The sequence below is a fragment of the Tyto alba genome, unplaced genomic scaffold (assembly GCF_018691265.1).
Source record: "Tyto alba isolate M040663 unplaced genomic scaffold, T.alba_DEE_v4.0 Super-Scaffold_12, whole genome shotgun sequence".
NCBI classification, from domain to species: Eukaryota; Metazoa; Chordata; class Aves; order Strigiformes; family Tytonidae; genus Tyto; species Tyto alba.
In genome coordinates, this window is record NW_024881274.1 from 521,820 (window position 1) to 535,505 (window position 13,686).

At 48.0% G+C, this 13,686-nt stretch overlaps 2 protein-coding genes across 2 annotated transcripts in view; one reads left to right on the top strand and one right to left on the bottom strand.

Annotated features, from left to right (window-relative positions):
* The first annotated feature begins 5,499 nt into the window (after positions 1-5,499).
* On the top strand, positions 5,500-7,602 carry DAD1 (defender against cell death 1). The gene is made up of 3 exons (XM_032981796.2): positions 5,500-5,776; positions 6,721-6,871; positions 7,403-7,602. The coding sequence occupies exons 1-2, from the start codon at positions 5,560-5,562 to the stop codon at positions 6,849-6,851; spliced, it is 348 nt and encodes a 115-aa protein (XP_032837687.2). The 5' UTR covers positions 5,500-5,559; the 3' UTR covers positions 6,852-6,871; positions 7,403-7,602.
* Positions 7,603-11,793: 4,191 nt separating this feature from the next.
* The window catches only part of LOC104364755 (T cell receptor alpha chain MC.7.G5-like), a 117,933-nt gene continuing 116,040 nt past the window's right edge, over positions 11,794-13,686 (bottom strand). Inside the window, exons 7-8 of the mRNA XM_042787181.1 lie at positions 13,236-13,341; positions 11,794-12,757 (exon numbers count right to left, since the gene is read on the bottom strand). Coding sequence (XP_042643115.1) covers positions 12,727-12,757; positions 13,236-13,341 — 137 coding nt within the window. The 3' untranslated portion in view covers positions 11,794-12,726. The remainder of the gene's footprint in view (positions 12,758-13,235; positions 13,342-13,686) is intronic.

Here is a 13,686-nt window from a genome sequence, read left to right on the forward strand (position 1 = left end):
CTTTTGATAGATTTCTTGGCCTGTCAAGGTCAGTCTCAATAGCAGCCTTGCCCTGCAGTGTATCAATTGCTCCTTCTAACTTGGCGTTGTCCACAAACTAGCTGAAAGTGAACTCTGTCCCTTCATCCAGGCTGTTAATAGTGTTGATACCCGAAGGATTCCACTAATAACCATTTGCCAGTTGTACTTTGCAGTATTGATCATCATCTTTTGAACTTGGAGGTCCACCAGTTTATGATCGTCTCTTCATACCGTAGCTCATCAGTATTTTATGTGCTGCCTAGCTCTGGAGTAGCAATCATAATCTCCCTCCCCAAACACTGGTCTTCAGGACCATGAAGAGAACATCAAATGCAGGCATTCTCTGTTGAAAGAAGATGACTTCCAGCCTTTCTTCACTCATCAGCATGGCAAGTTCCCACAGGTCTCAGCAATCCTGAGAACCAGCAAAATTGTTGGAGTGCCCCAAGACTGCAGGCACCATCTTCACCCAGGACATGGTGTCACAGAGCTGTCTGGGTTTGGCAAGGTGAAGAGGAAACTCTACAGTTTCTGATGTTTCTCCATAGATGTGAATATGCAGAGAACCTACACAAGAGCAGCAATTTGGGGGGAAGAAGCAAGGCACATGGCTGTGGAATCCATTCCCACACATGCCTTTGCTCCTGTGATGGACAAGAGAGGGGACACAGACAAAAAAGTATTCCCAAAGATGTTACAAAAATGGGCAATGACCAATGCAAAAAGGTCCCAGTCCCCTTATGGGCACTGAAGAGAAACTCTGGGGCAATATGCACGCTCACATCCCAATTTCCTCCACAACTGGTGAGGCTTTCACACATCAGGATACCAGAAGCTGCAGGAGAAAGACAGGTAGCCTTCCAGACTGTGTCCTAGCAAAATTATGTCCTGGGTTGAGTGAGTGGTGTTTTTTTTGGTGGCAGGGGAGGGGGTTATAGGGGCGGCCCCCTGTGAGAAGCTTCTCGAAGCTCCCCCAGCTCCAAGTCAGCTCCACTTCTGTTTGGAAACTGAGCTAATCAGCTGCGCCTCTGCGATAACGTATTTAAGAAGGGACGTGGTGTGGAGGAGTCGGACTTGGGAGGGAGAGTTGCAGCAGCTGCGTGAACACCAAGGTCAGTGGAGGAACGGAGGAAGAAAGGAGGGGGGAGCTGTTCCAGAGCAGAGACCCCCTGTATCCTGTGGTGAGATGGCAGGGCGGCCCCCCCTGCCACCCATGAAGATCTACGGTGAAGCAGACATTGATTTATGGCCTGTGGTTTTTGCCTGGTAGATCAAAGTGCTGTGCCCGAATAAGGCCAGGGTCTTGTGGGAAAAGGTAGACCTGTTGCTGTAATTCAGCGCTGGGAAGACTGCAGCATGCGGGGGTGTACCACGCTGGAGCAGCTCGGGAAGGGCTGCAGCCGTGGGAGGGAATCCAGTCGGAGGAAGTTAGTGACCCATGATGGAGCAGTGTGGGGAACGCTGCAGCCCGTGGGAGGAACTCATGTTGGGGAAAGTTTGTGGAGGACTGTCTGCTGTGAGAGGGGGACCACGATGGAGCAGGGGGAAGAAGTTCCAGAAGCTCCCCCCACCGAAGATGGAAGAAGTAGCAGCACTGACTGCACCCCCCATTCCCTGCCCCTGCTCCGCTGAAGGGGAGGAGGTAGAGATATCGGGAGCAGAGCTGAGCCCGGAAAGAAGGGAGGGGTGGGGGTGTTGCAGTTACCTTAATAAAACAGTTTGAATGCTAGGATATTATTTTTAGTTTAAAAGTATGATTTTGATTTAACATGAAGCTACAGTAGCTAGGAGAATATAAAGTACACTGAGGCCCTTAGGATTAAGCAACTAGTATGCTGTGTGCCTTGAACACTATAACAATCGTTATGGACTCTGAATTAACACAATAGGTACTGGTTATGGATCTTGACTTGAAACAATAGGTACCAGAAGAAACTGTTTTTGGTTGGAAAGATCGGCCAAAGGAGAAATGAGCATTAGCCAAAGATGGAGTGAGCATGCGCAAGGATGGAGTTCAATCAGCCGACACAGTGATGAAGACTATCGACGACCACCAGAGGACCCCTGTCCAGTATAACCACACATGCGTTAGAGACATTTACATATGATAATAATTTCCAGGAAATAACATGAATATGCTAATCATTGCCCTCCCCCCATTCTATTTAAATCAATCAGTAAAGATGACCAATGATTTATGTAAAATAGGAATATAGGTAAGGTGAGGTAACTGAAAGCCAATCATTATTAAGGTCAACTTAAACTTTATGAATTTTGTTGATGTTATGTAACTATGACTCTGCTGAAAAAGTGTATAAATATGCTGTGCTTTGTACCTGTCAGCGAACACGTCTTTGGCGGAGTTATCCCCCGTGTTCTCCAGTGCTGGAATAAAGAAGTGCCTGCTTATCTGCTGTGTGTAGATAAGTTCTTTCGCGATTGCGACCGCTAACAGGGGGGAAGGTGTTCTCAAGATGTGGCAATGCTTCTCACTGTCCTACTCTGTTAGGCATTGTTAGTGTCTGTAATAAATGTATGTTCTTTTTTTCTTCCTCTAATGAGTCTGCCTTTTGCTCATGACCATAAAGGGTGATTTTTTCCCCATCCCAGTCCTATCTCGAACCCCAAGCCTGGCTCTCTGTCCCCTCTTATTGCCAGAAGAGAAGGGAGAGAGAGTGGCTGGGTGGTGGTTGGCTGCTGACCAGGCTCAAACCACGACAATCTGTAGAAGGCAATTGTCAAAGGAAATGGTTGAGTTTCCACCCAGGAGGACTGTCAGAGCTTTGGGGACACAAGCTGTGGTGTACCAGATCTCCAGGAAGGAGAGGTTGCAAAGGAAAAAGTACATGGGGGTATGAAGTTGTGGCTGGCTTCTCACCAAGACCATGATGGAAAAGTTTCCCAAGAGTGCCAAGATGTACATGGAAACATGTAGCCAAGGAAACTGAGCTCAGAAATGTAAAAGGTCTATTCTACAGGATGAGGCTCCTTCAGGAGGCACGATCAGACAGTGGGGCACCAGTAAACATACCAGATACAGACTTCAAAGGGGAAACTCTCTGCACAAATTGAAAGCAAAGAAGGGAATGTGTACCCACTTTGCTTGTCCAGCCCCTAGATAGGTGCATTCCCTACCACAGAAACACAAGTATTGTTTCTTGGGCATATTTATATTCCAAGCATGAGTAAGAAGAAAACATCCATGGGAGCAAGAACACAAGTTAGAAGGGACAAGGTCTCCAAAGATTCAGGCTACAGGCTTGATATCATGATATTGACTCACGGAATAAAGACTCCACAACCTTTAAGGTTATAAAGTAGGTATGTTTATTCGGTACCAGGTGCGTGGGAGATCCTCCACCACAAACACGCACACCCATATGACCTGGGGCTACTCCCTTTATGCCCCAAATGATACATATTCATAAGATGCTTATATATATTCATAGACTTTCTGAGAAATCATTTCCGTATGCTCTGCCTTTGTCTCTTCTCTTCGCACCTGCGCAGTTCTTCGTGGTGGTCGTGGGCGGGGGTCTCAAGGATGATGTAAGACTCTCTCTTCTCTATGAACTTTTATCTCTGGTGCATGCTCTCCTAGCCCCTGGCTCCAGGTTTCCCCATCTACAACTCTGGCACCAGCCCTCTGGGCCCTTGGCACCCGACCGACACACAGAACCAGCCCCTCCCTCCCCAGCAACTCCTGTATTATCAGACGATAGGCATATCTTAACAAAGGGCATGTTACAACAAATCATCGGCATGTCTTAACAAACAAAGAGCATGCTTTTACAAACAATCTTATCAAACAAACAGCATGTCAAACGGGATGTCTCAACCCGCAGGTGCTAGTTCCTCTCCATCAATATAGTTCAAGTCATACACAAACATCACTTATACCAGCGGGCAGGTGATAGAAATGAAGCTGAGAATTCAGTCTCAATAGCCTCAGTCTCAACAGTCTCAATATTCCATTAGGCAGTCCTGTAAACAGACCTTGCCACTACTGACAATCTGTAATTTTTCACATATCTTCCCTCTTCAGGAAGATGCCCCACTTTCTTTTCAGAGCCTGTTCAGGAGTATCAGCTGTCCACATCAAGAACATCCCTGGTTCGGGAAATACTGGAAGGCCCGAATGATTTGAATAGAGGAAGATTTCGGTAGAAAAGGAAAAGCTCTGCTTCTGTCCCTTGAAAAGTCTTCCCCGATTCCCCCCCCCCCCCCCCCCCCCAAAAAAAAAAAAAAAGAAGTAGTCATTTTACTCTCACTTCAGGCTCACCGAGGAATCAAAAGCAAAGAAAACAACGGTTTGCCCTTCCACAGCTCTGAGAAGGGGGGGGTCACAAAAGTCAGGCTTCCACTACCCTCCTGTCAGAATCTGGAGTCTTTCTGTGAAACAGTCTGCGAACACAAATGTACACACTCGCACCTCGAGCTCCTCCCCTCCCACTCGGTGGCGGCCGCCTCAGGCCAGAGCATCTCCCCGCAGGATCGGCTGTTCCCCGCACCGCTGGTTTTCCCCAAACGGGCCCTTTTCGGGCGGGCTGGCCCCACATCTCCCGGCGACCCCCTGGGCCAGGCCCTGCCGCCAGCAGCCAGCCCCACCATAGCCAGCACGGCACCCAACACCCGCACACGCCACCAGCTCCCCGCACCCAGCCGCACCGCGGGGGACCGGAGCCCCACAGGGCTCTGCGGGGCGAGCACTGCCCCTGGATGGCGAGACCCACTCTCGGCCCGCGGGGGCCCCGGGCTGGGGCACGGCGGGGGACGAGGGCGGGGACGCTGCCACACGGTCGGGATGGCGGCGGCTACCGAGGGGCGGCCGCGCGGCCTCACGGAGCCGCCCTCTATTCCGCCTAGCAACAGCGGCCACTTGCTTCTCATTGGCTTTTGGAAGGTACCGTCGCTCTAATCAGCCTAGCAACAGCCGCCGCTTGCTTCTCATTGGCTTTTGGAAAGCAACATCGCTCTAATCTGCCTAGCAACAGCCGCCGCTTGCTTCTCATTGGCTTTTGGAAAGCAACGTCGCTCTAATCCGCCTAGCAACAGCGGCCGCTTTTTTCTCATTGGCTTTTGGAAGGTACCGCCGCTCTAATCTGCCTAGCAACAGCCGCCGCTTGCTTCTCATTGGCTTTTGGAAAGCAACGTCGCTCTAATCCGCCTAGCAACAGCGGCCGCTTGCTTCTCATTGGCTTTTGGAAGGTACCGTCGCTCTAATCTGCCTAGCAACAGCCGCCGTTTAGTTTTCATTGACTTCTGGAAAGTTTGGGGGCGCGGACTCAGTAAGGCCTTGGGTGCATGCGCCAACCGACAACACATTCCGCCTCTCCTCTCTCCCCCCCCCCCCCCCCCCCCTCCCATCTCACGCATGCGCACTGCGGCCGACGGCGCCTTCCCGTTCCGCCCTTTTGCAGGCAAGGGAACCGCGCCTGCGCAGCCTCCGTTGACCCGGCGCATTGCGCCTGCGTGCTGTCCCGCGGTGCCCCGGAAGCGCGGGGCGGGGCCGTGTCCGGCCACCTCAGCTTGAGGAACATGTCGGGCGCGGGCTCGGTGGGCTCGGTGGTGCGGCGCTTCCTGTCGGAGTACGGCAGCGGCACGCCGAGCCGCCTCAAGGTGCTGGACGCCTACCTTCTTTACGTGCTGCTGACTGGGGCGCTCCAGTTCGGCTACTGCCTGGGCGTCGGCACCTTCCCCTTCAACTCCTTCCTCAGCGGCTTCATCTCCGCCGTCGGCAGCTTCATCCTCGGCGGTCAGTGCCCTGCCACTCCCGTCCCGGCTCCGCGCGGTGTTCCCTGAGAATCCCCTGCGCAACCTCGCACTCTCCGTAGCAAAGCCCGAGCCTCTCCCCGCGACATCGGAGCCCCCAGTAACGCCCAGAGGCCGCCGGCCATCAGAGAGTTGCCTTAGAAATGCTTGCATCTCTTGTAGTGACCGCAGGGTTTCCTTAGCCACAGGTTTTCCCCGAGCAGCCCAAGGGAGCCCCCCACAGCAGCCCTCAAACCTACATGGGCAGCCAGGGAGCCCCCATAGCATCCTCCAGCACCCCCTCCTTTGCCCCATATCACCCAGTTGTCCCAGAAACACCTGGGTTCCTGCCCCAGGCAGCCCAGTCTGGTTGTGAACTTGCAGGGGTCCTGCCCATATACACCACAGAACCCAGCTCCTTATCAGCCCTACCGCATCCTTGCTTCTCCCTGGCAGTCAAGGAGCCTTCCCTTTTGCTATCTCATACTGGTGTTCTTCAGCAGTGCCCTGGGTTTCAGTGAGTGGCAGGGGTTTTTTGGTAGCGGGGAGGGTGAAACCCAAACTCTAGCAATGACTGCGTCAGGTTGTTGCTCTCCCTTAATACCCCACAAAATGACCTTGTTGCTGTGCGGTCCTCCCCAGCACATGCAACAGAGGACATAGAAATATCCCCATTTCTGTGTGAGTGCCATTCTGTTATAAGTCTGTTCTTTTCAGGTATCACTTGGCCACTGCTGACAGTGTAGTGCTATGGGAGAGCTGATTGCATAAAAGCACTGTGCAAATCCCCTGCCAGTGTCCTGCTCATAATAAAAACAGTTACGTTTTCTTGTGATACCCTGGTGGAACAGTGACTCAGACTGGGATGGGCTGCCCCAGGATGACCATACTTCCCACTGTGACTTCCTTTTGTGATCACTAATCTCTCATTCTTTCTCTGCCATGCAGTTTGCCTCCGGATCCAGATCAACCCCCAGAACAAAAGCGAGTTCCAAGGCATTTCACCGGAGCGAGCATTTGCCGATTTCCTTTTTGCCAACACCATCCTCCATCTTGTCGTCATCAATTTTGTTGGCTGAACTCTAGAAGAGACTGTAAGGTACTGATCTGTGGGGTCACAAAAGGGGCAATTATAGCTCACATCAGTACTTTTGTAGAGTTGGGAGACAATTAGAAAGAGTGAATCCAGCTCCCAGATTCATTTTGGCCGAGTGCAGTTAAGCTGTTGTCCTCTAGGTTCATACAGGGTTACAATTTACAGCTTTCTGGTTTCCTGCATGTATTTTTCAGTTTTTATAATTTAATAAGCACTTTAACTAGGAGTGTTACAGAAACCTACCTGTGTTTCTCTTCTTTGAGAGAAATACCTTTCTTTGCAAGAGGAGCTTTGGGAGCTGGAACTCCTGGGCTTTATTTGTGAGGGTTGTCCTATTTGGAGGCTGTGATATGGCTGGGGTCCCAAATCTGGAGTATCTCAGCAGATGAGAGGAGGGAGTTTAGGTCAGGGAGGGTTCTGTGCTGGAAAGTGGAGGATGTGATTTGTTGTTACTGTTGCAAGGGGCCACAAGATCCTTGGAGCTTGTGGGGTATTTCCTCTCCCTTTGCTCATGTTGGCTTTCTCTCTTTCTAGGTCTTGAATGGCTCTAGAGCTCTGATGCCAAAGCCTAGCATTGGGAAGTGCTTTTCCCCAGCAGACTATTACCTTCTTTGGTGGAGGAAGGGGATGCAGGGCTCAAGATTCTTCCCCACAGACAGTCCTATGGAGGGGTCTTCTGCCTCATTACAGTTACTGTAATCCTTTCCATCAATAAAACCCTTTATAATACTGCAGTCTTTTCCCTATTGGTGACAAATACAGAGCTGCTTCTGACACCCAAGTTCCCTTTCAGGCACGACTCCCTGGTTTTACCCCCCCTCCCTCGCTTTCCACCCAGCAGGCTTTTTTTCTGTGCCCCAGTTTCAAAGAGAAGGAAGAAAGAAATTGTCATGGAAACTCAGTTGTCATCTACCCTTTTATCTCCATGTTTCCTGCCTCTGTCTTACGGAGAGTATGTTGCCAATGTGCCCCCAGGCTTCAAAGCTGTGGAAAATTCAGGTTAGGCTGTGGGTAGCGGTTGTGAATGGAAGGAAGCAGAGGGTGTCCTCCAGCACATCCCCAGGTGTACCTTCCCATGGATCCTCCTGTATCCCTCAAAGACATTCAAAGGCATGTGCGGCACAGCTGGATGTGTCCCAGCTGGACTTACAGGCTCACTAAGGTTTAGTAGTGATAACCTACCACAATGTTAGCTTTTCTTCAGACTGATGTGCCAGTAAATCCAATGATGTTTGAAGGGGCTGCCAAGCTCTGTCAGTGCTTTGGACAGAGCTGCAGTTGAGCTGTTCCAAGTCCATTGACAAGATTACCCCTCAGACTTAACCTCATTGAAGATCCTTCACCCTCTAAAGCATTGTGAAATGACTTTGGCCTTTAGCCATTGCCTCCTCAAGCCCAAGCCAACTTCCTGCATTGAGGTCAAATTGTCCTGGTGGAAAATCAGAGCCCTGTGGTGATCCAATTATGGGCACAGGACAAGATATTAACCCCATCTAGCCCCTCCACACCTTTGGCTGCAGAATTTACCTGGTTTACCTTTAGGCACGAGGCTCCATCTTTGTACTGATCCTGCTTCACGCTTGTCTAGTTTGGTCCGCAGGTGAAACACTAGGTAGGTAAAATGTACATTGAGGCTATGTGACAAAAATGCTTGTTTGCTGGTGTGCAGGAGATAAAACTTGAGGTCTGATAGCTTCAACCATAGCATTGGATTATGACTTCTGTTCACCACCTTTGCCCTTTTAGCATTTCCAGCTGTGCTGCAGCCATTAAACCCGTAAAAGTGTGAAACCTGGGGCTCCTAAGTCTCTTGCCTAATACAGCCTCTGAAGAATGAGGTGTGAGGGAGCATGGTCCTTAGTGTCTCAAAGGATGCTGTCTGGGTCTGTGGTAGGAACAGAGAATTCATGCCAGCTGTGATGCTACCACTCCCCTCTGGCCCTAATCATTAAGCTAAGTTTGTGTACAATAGTACTGGCTTTGTACTGCTGGGGAGCAGGCAGGGGAGTTGACAGCACACAGGGATGGTACAGGAGCCACTGAGCTCTTCTTCCCCATAGGAAGGACCCTTTCTGGGCCAAGGCCGTGGTAGACAGAGCCAACCCGTTCACGGAGGAATTGCTCGGGGTCTCTCCTCTGCCGTTGCAGCTTCTGTTCACAAGCTGCGAGTGCCTCCCTGTGGGTCTCTGTGACTCAGTCTTCCCACGATTTGGCTGTTAGGGAGAGCTCCAGGCTGGGACCCTCTTGTGGCCGCTTTTAAGAACTGCATGGGAGCCTGCGGAAAAAACTGTGGGGTTTCTTTTTTTTTTTTTTTTTTTTTTTTTTTTCCCCCCTGATCCTTACTACCTTGCAATGTCTCTAGTTGCCATAAAATCAGCACTAAAATTCAGGTCCTGTTAGAGCTACTCCCACATCTGAATAAGCTTCAACAAGTCTGTAGACAAGCTCTGCTCCTCAGAGAATATTCTTGGGTCCCTGTTCACACTGTAGGAGAGGGCAAGAAGAGAGGCTGTTTTGTGCACAGGGTCATGTTTAATGAAATATGACAAATGTTGAGCAGGGTGTTTTCTCCAACAAAACCCCTTAGAAAAGATGCAAATTAATCTTTACCCATAGGTAAGTACTAGGGGGCAGGAGCTGGCATAGGGGGGAGAGTGCTAGAGATGGACCACAGCAACATCTCTTTCCCTGTCAATGTGAGAGGACTTTCTGGCTTGCCCCATCTTCCTCATTTCTCTTTTGGGTCAGAAGTGCAAGGATTTTTCTGTACAGATTCACTGCTTGTATAACAGGGTGCAGAGGCCTATCAGCAAATTCAGAAATCTTACACACTTCTAAGATTTCTCCCAGCCACCCCCCACATTTTATAGTGTATTTTCTCCCCTTCTCCCCTGCCTACACTGTATAACTCAATCTTTCCTGCTGTACCCAAAACAACTCCCCCCAGACCCAAGAGCTGGCTGCGGTGAGGGGGCAGGAAGGGAGGGTGCCTTAACCTCATTTGTCTTTGGCTTGTGGTCTAACGTCTGCTGTGCTTTTTCACATGCTTCTCCTCCCTGCCACGTGCCACACCAGCCCTGCTCCCCCCACCCCCTGTTTTGTGCTCTGCTTTCCAGAGGAAGTGGTTTCTGTGGTAGGGCATAGAGGAGCATCAAAAGGTGACCCAGATCTTGACTGTGGCGTCATGGAACTGGTGGTGCGTCCTCTTCCTGCCCCACCTGGGCCATAAGACTCCTTCCATATCCTGTCCTACTGTGTTATTTCCCACCTTTGCTTTGCACTGTGGTTTTTCTTTCTCAAAATAAACAAGAAAGTAAAAAGTGGGGATGGGGGGGCCACATTGTGATGGTGGGAGATTGAAGGCCTAATATGCAAAAGTATCTTTGAACTAGACCTAGAAATTTTTGCAGATCACATTCTAAGAGTCACTTTAGTCAAAACATTTAACTTTATCTGTACACTCATCCCTTTACTCAGCAAATCTTATCACTGGGGTCGTTTAACCTGGAAGCGAAAAGACTGAGATGTGGAAACAGAGGCAGCATGCTATCTTTCCTCCTTGACCATACAGCTGGGAGTGGGTTTGAAGTGCAACACAAAAAATTTAAGAAGGACATTAGTTCTAAAAAGTGATGCTAAAGGTAAATGCGCATGGAAACTTTTCTTCCAGTCCCTGAAGTTATCTGGAATGAGGTTAATCTGTTGGAAATCTGTGAAATTTAATGATTTGCTTTGTAATTCAAATATGGATTAGGCAGCTTCTTCAAGCTGTTTCCCTGTGACATGGCAGACCTCATCATGAGCAAAATGTAGGCTTCAAGAGCTGCCTGGAATCTAGCATTTAAAGAGCCATGGGAGAGAAATGACTGTTGTGTCAAGGGAGAGACAAGAGAATAAGTCCCTGAATATCTGTACTATAAAATAATCAGGGTAAGAGACCTGGGAAGTTTAATGTTGTTCCTTGGCCAGTAACTCTGTCACTCTGTGACAGGCCACCTGCTAAATGGTCAGGTGGCAGCACCATGGCAGGAGACCAGGGAGACTGTTGTGTTGCTGCTCAGCACTATGGAGTCAGATCCTGTGACAGGGACACTGGCATGGCCTTCACACAGGGACCCTCTCCCACATGAAGCACCAGGGCTTTTGGCTAAGAGCATTTCAAGCATGAGCCTTTCCAAAATCAGAGTTCCTTGCAATGGCTGTGAGTCCAGCAGGGTGAGAAATATTTCATGAGGGGGAATCACCCCCACCAGTCTGGTGAGGCTTTCCCTGCCACTCAGTTTGTCTAGTGGTGTGAGGTACAAGCAAGGTTCAAGCTTTGCAGGAGGCTGTGTTTCTTTCAGAACACCCTTCTCATTTCTCCTTCCAGAGGAATCTCTGGTCCTTCAGAAGAAGATGGAGAAATCAATGTCTTGAAAGGAGAAAATTTCCTTTCTAGTCTTGCCGGTGATAGACTGAACCTGGAGACACAGGCTGGTCAGTTGGTGTTGTTAATGCAGAGGAGGTACTTTGTTCTTCAGTGACACTTGGGAGTGGGGGATGTTTAGAGGCAAGACACTTCAGGCTCCTGTGTTCCCCATAGCACTAGACATCTGCCTTCAAGAACCTGACTGCTTACTAGTCCTCTCACTGTGGCCAAGGCATATTTTACCATTGTCTTCACAGCACAGAGTCTATTCTTGGAGGAGAAGTGCTCTCTTCTGTTCCCCTCCCTCCAAGCCAGACATGCTATTCTCACCCAGACACAGCAAGGGTGTCCTGGAAAGGGACTTTGTAGCTATTCCTTCAGCCAGTTGGTCAGCTCAGGCTGAGGGGGAGAGTCCAGATGCCCTTCCCTCCTTCACCACAAAGGACAGGCTCATTCCTAAAGCTCATCTGAAGGGTAAAACAAGGTATACAAAAGATATAAAAGATGAACACGTTTCTTATTTTTGATAAGAATTTTTTAATAGCAGCCAAAGGCCTAAAGAAATGCCAAGACATCAGTGTAGTTGCCAGTACAATTCAAGAATTAGCATCATGTGAATTTCACATACATGCACATACAAGGAGTAGACACATGGACAGGCAAATATTTCAGTATAGTTTTATGCAATGATTATAAAAAGAAATTGGGAAAACTAAGGTTGTTATAACTAAACAAAAAAAAAAAAAAACAAACAACAAAAGTAGTTTGTATTTTTTCTAAATGCAAAACCAAATCTAAACTGGTTTAAATTCAGAAAACGTTAAGGCCAGATAGACTTTAAAAAAATACTAAACATTGTTTTGTTCTGTGATAATGAAGTGAGAATTTCATGGAATTCAGAACTCCTGGGAGACCTTGAAGCATTTTGTGGAAAAAAACCCCAGACATACCTTGCTGTGATCTAGCAAAAGATAGCAGGACTTGATGCACAGCACCCTTGAATAAGTCTTTCTTTGCTTTTCAGAGTGTATCATTTGCAACAGAAATGGTGCCTGTGGGTGTGCACTTTAAGATGTGCATACTTGAAAGCTACCCAAATATGAAAAATTTGCACTCAAGTGATATTTAGCTTGCAGTCTTCAGCAACACTGGCCCAAGCAGAAATTGTGTGTTATTTTAATGTAAGTAATAGTGATGTTTGGCAATTCATAGTTACAGCAAGCTATGCTTCAGGCAGAAAGAGGCATTGTCATGCTGAATGAATCAGGTATCTGGGGGGAGCAGAATGCTGAAAATGTTAAGCTTATTTTTGAGTAGCTTTATAACAATGCAAGTAAAGCAATTTAGACTATAAAGGCTGGCACAATATACAGAAACAGCAAGTGATATCTGTGTTCCCTCTTGCATGTGATGCTCTGGTAAAGATTCCTCAGCAGATTTTTTTTTTAATTCAGGACTGCACCATCTGGTTACTTTCATTCCTGTAGCAAAAATAAAGTTATGTTATATCATTATTTAGGATACAGTCGCAGCTACACAACTATAGGTCTGAAAGCAATAGAAAGAGGAGAAAGAGACACTGGGCCAAAACTGATATATTAAGTCTGAGGTCTTAAAGTCAATAAGCATCAAACTTTCCCAGCTGGAGACTGGTCAGAGGATGAATCTGATGGATGAAAACAGACAACAGAAGGGATGGATGTAGAAATAGAAGGGAGAGATGTCTAGAAAGAAGAAAAAAGTTAAATTTGCATGTGGATAAGTAAATGTAAATAGACTTGAGGAGTGGGTGATAACAGTGATATAGCCAAAGGAGTGGAGGGATTTTACTGTTGGTAGACAAAAGGTGTATGTATAGACTGCATAAACAATTATTACAGAGAGAAGGAACATTGGTAACTAATGAACTGATCCAGATGGTTTCTGTCAGAGGCCTTACTGCCCCCCATGCATACTCACTTCTTTTTCCATATGAGCATTGTCATCAGCACATTAAAAATTATTCCTTTCATTAAAATTATTTTCAGGCCCAGCTGTGATAAAGACAGCATGTTCAGGTTTTCATCTGTAAAAGTAATAGAGAATGAAAGTCACGACAGCACTGAGACATCCTTGCTTCCAGAAAGACTTAAAAGCACTTCTTAATGAAGCTGTTCCACTTCGTGAGCTTTAGTCATCTAGTAGGATAGCTAACAAGACAGTGAGCAGGAATGTCTCACTGAGAAGCTTTCACTTCTTACGGTTGGTGTTTCAAGGGCTGGGTTTTCATTTGGTAACCACTCAATTATCCAATATACAAGTCTGCCAACCATCTAGCTGCTTTTAAATACAATGTATGATGAACTCAGGATGCTGGAGTTGTCCCTTCTTCCTCTCACTAAAATTTTTTAACATGGGCAGGGGGAAAACA

Bases quoted from the DNA above. Each gene is read 5' to 3' on its own strand.
- DAD1 (XM_032981796.2), top strand. From the start codon at position 5,560: ATGTCGGGCGCGGGCTCGGTGGGCTCGGTGGTGCGGCGCTTCCTGTCG. The intron at 5,777-6,720 runs GTCAGTGCCCTG...TCTGCCATGCAG, and splicing joins CGGCAGCTTCATCCTCGGCG to TTTGCCTCCGGATCCAGATC.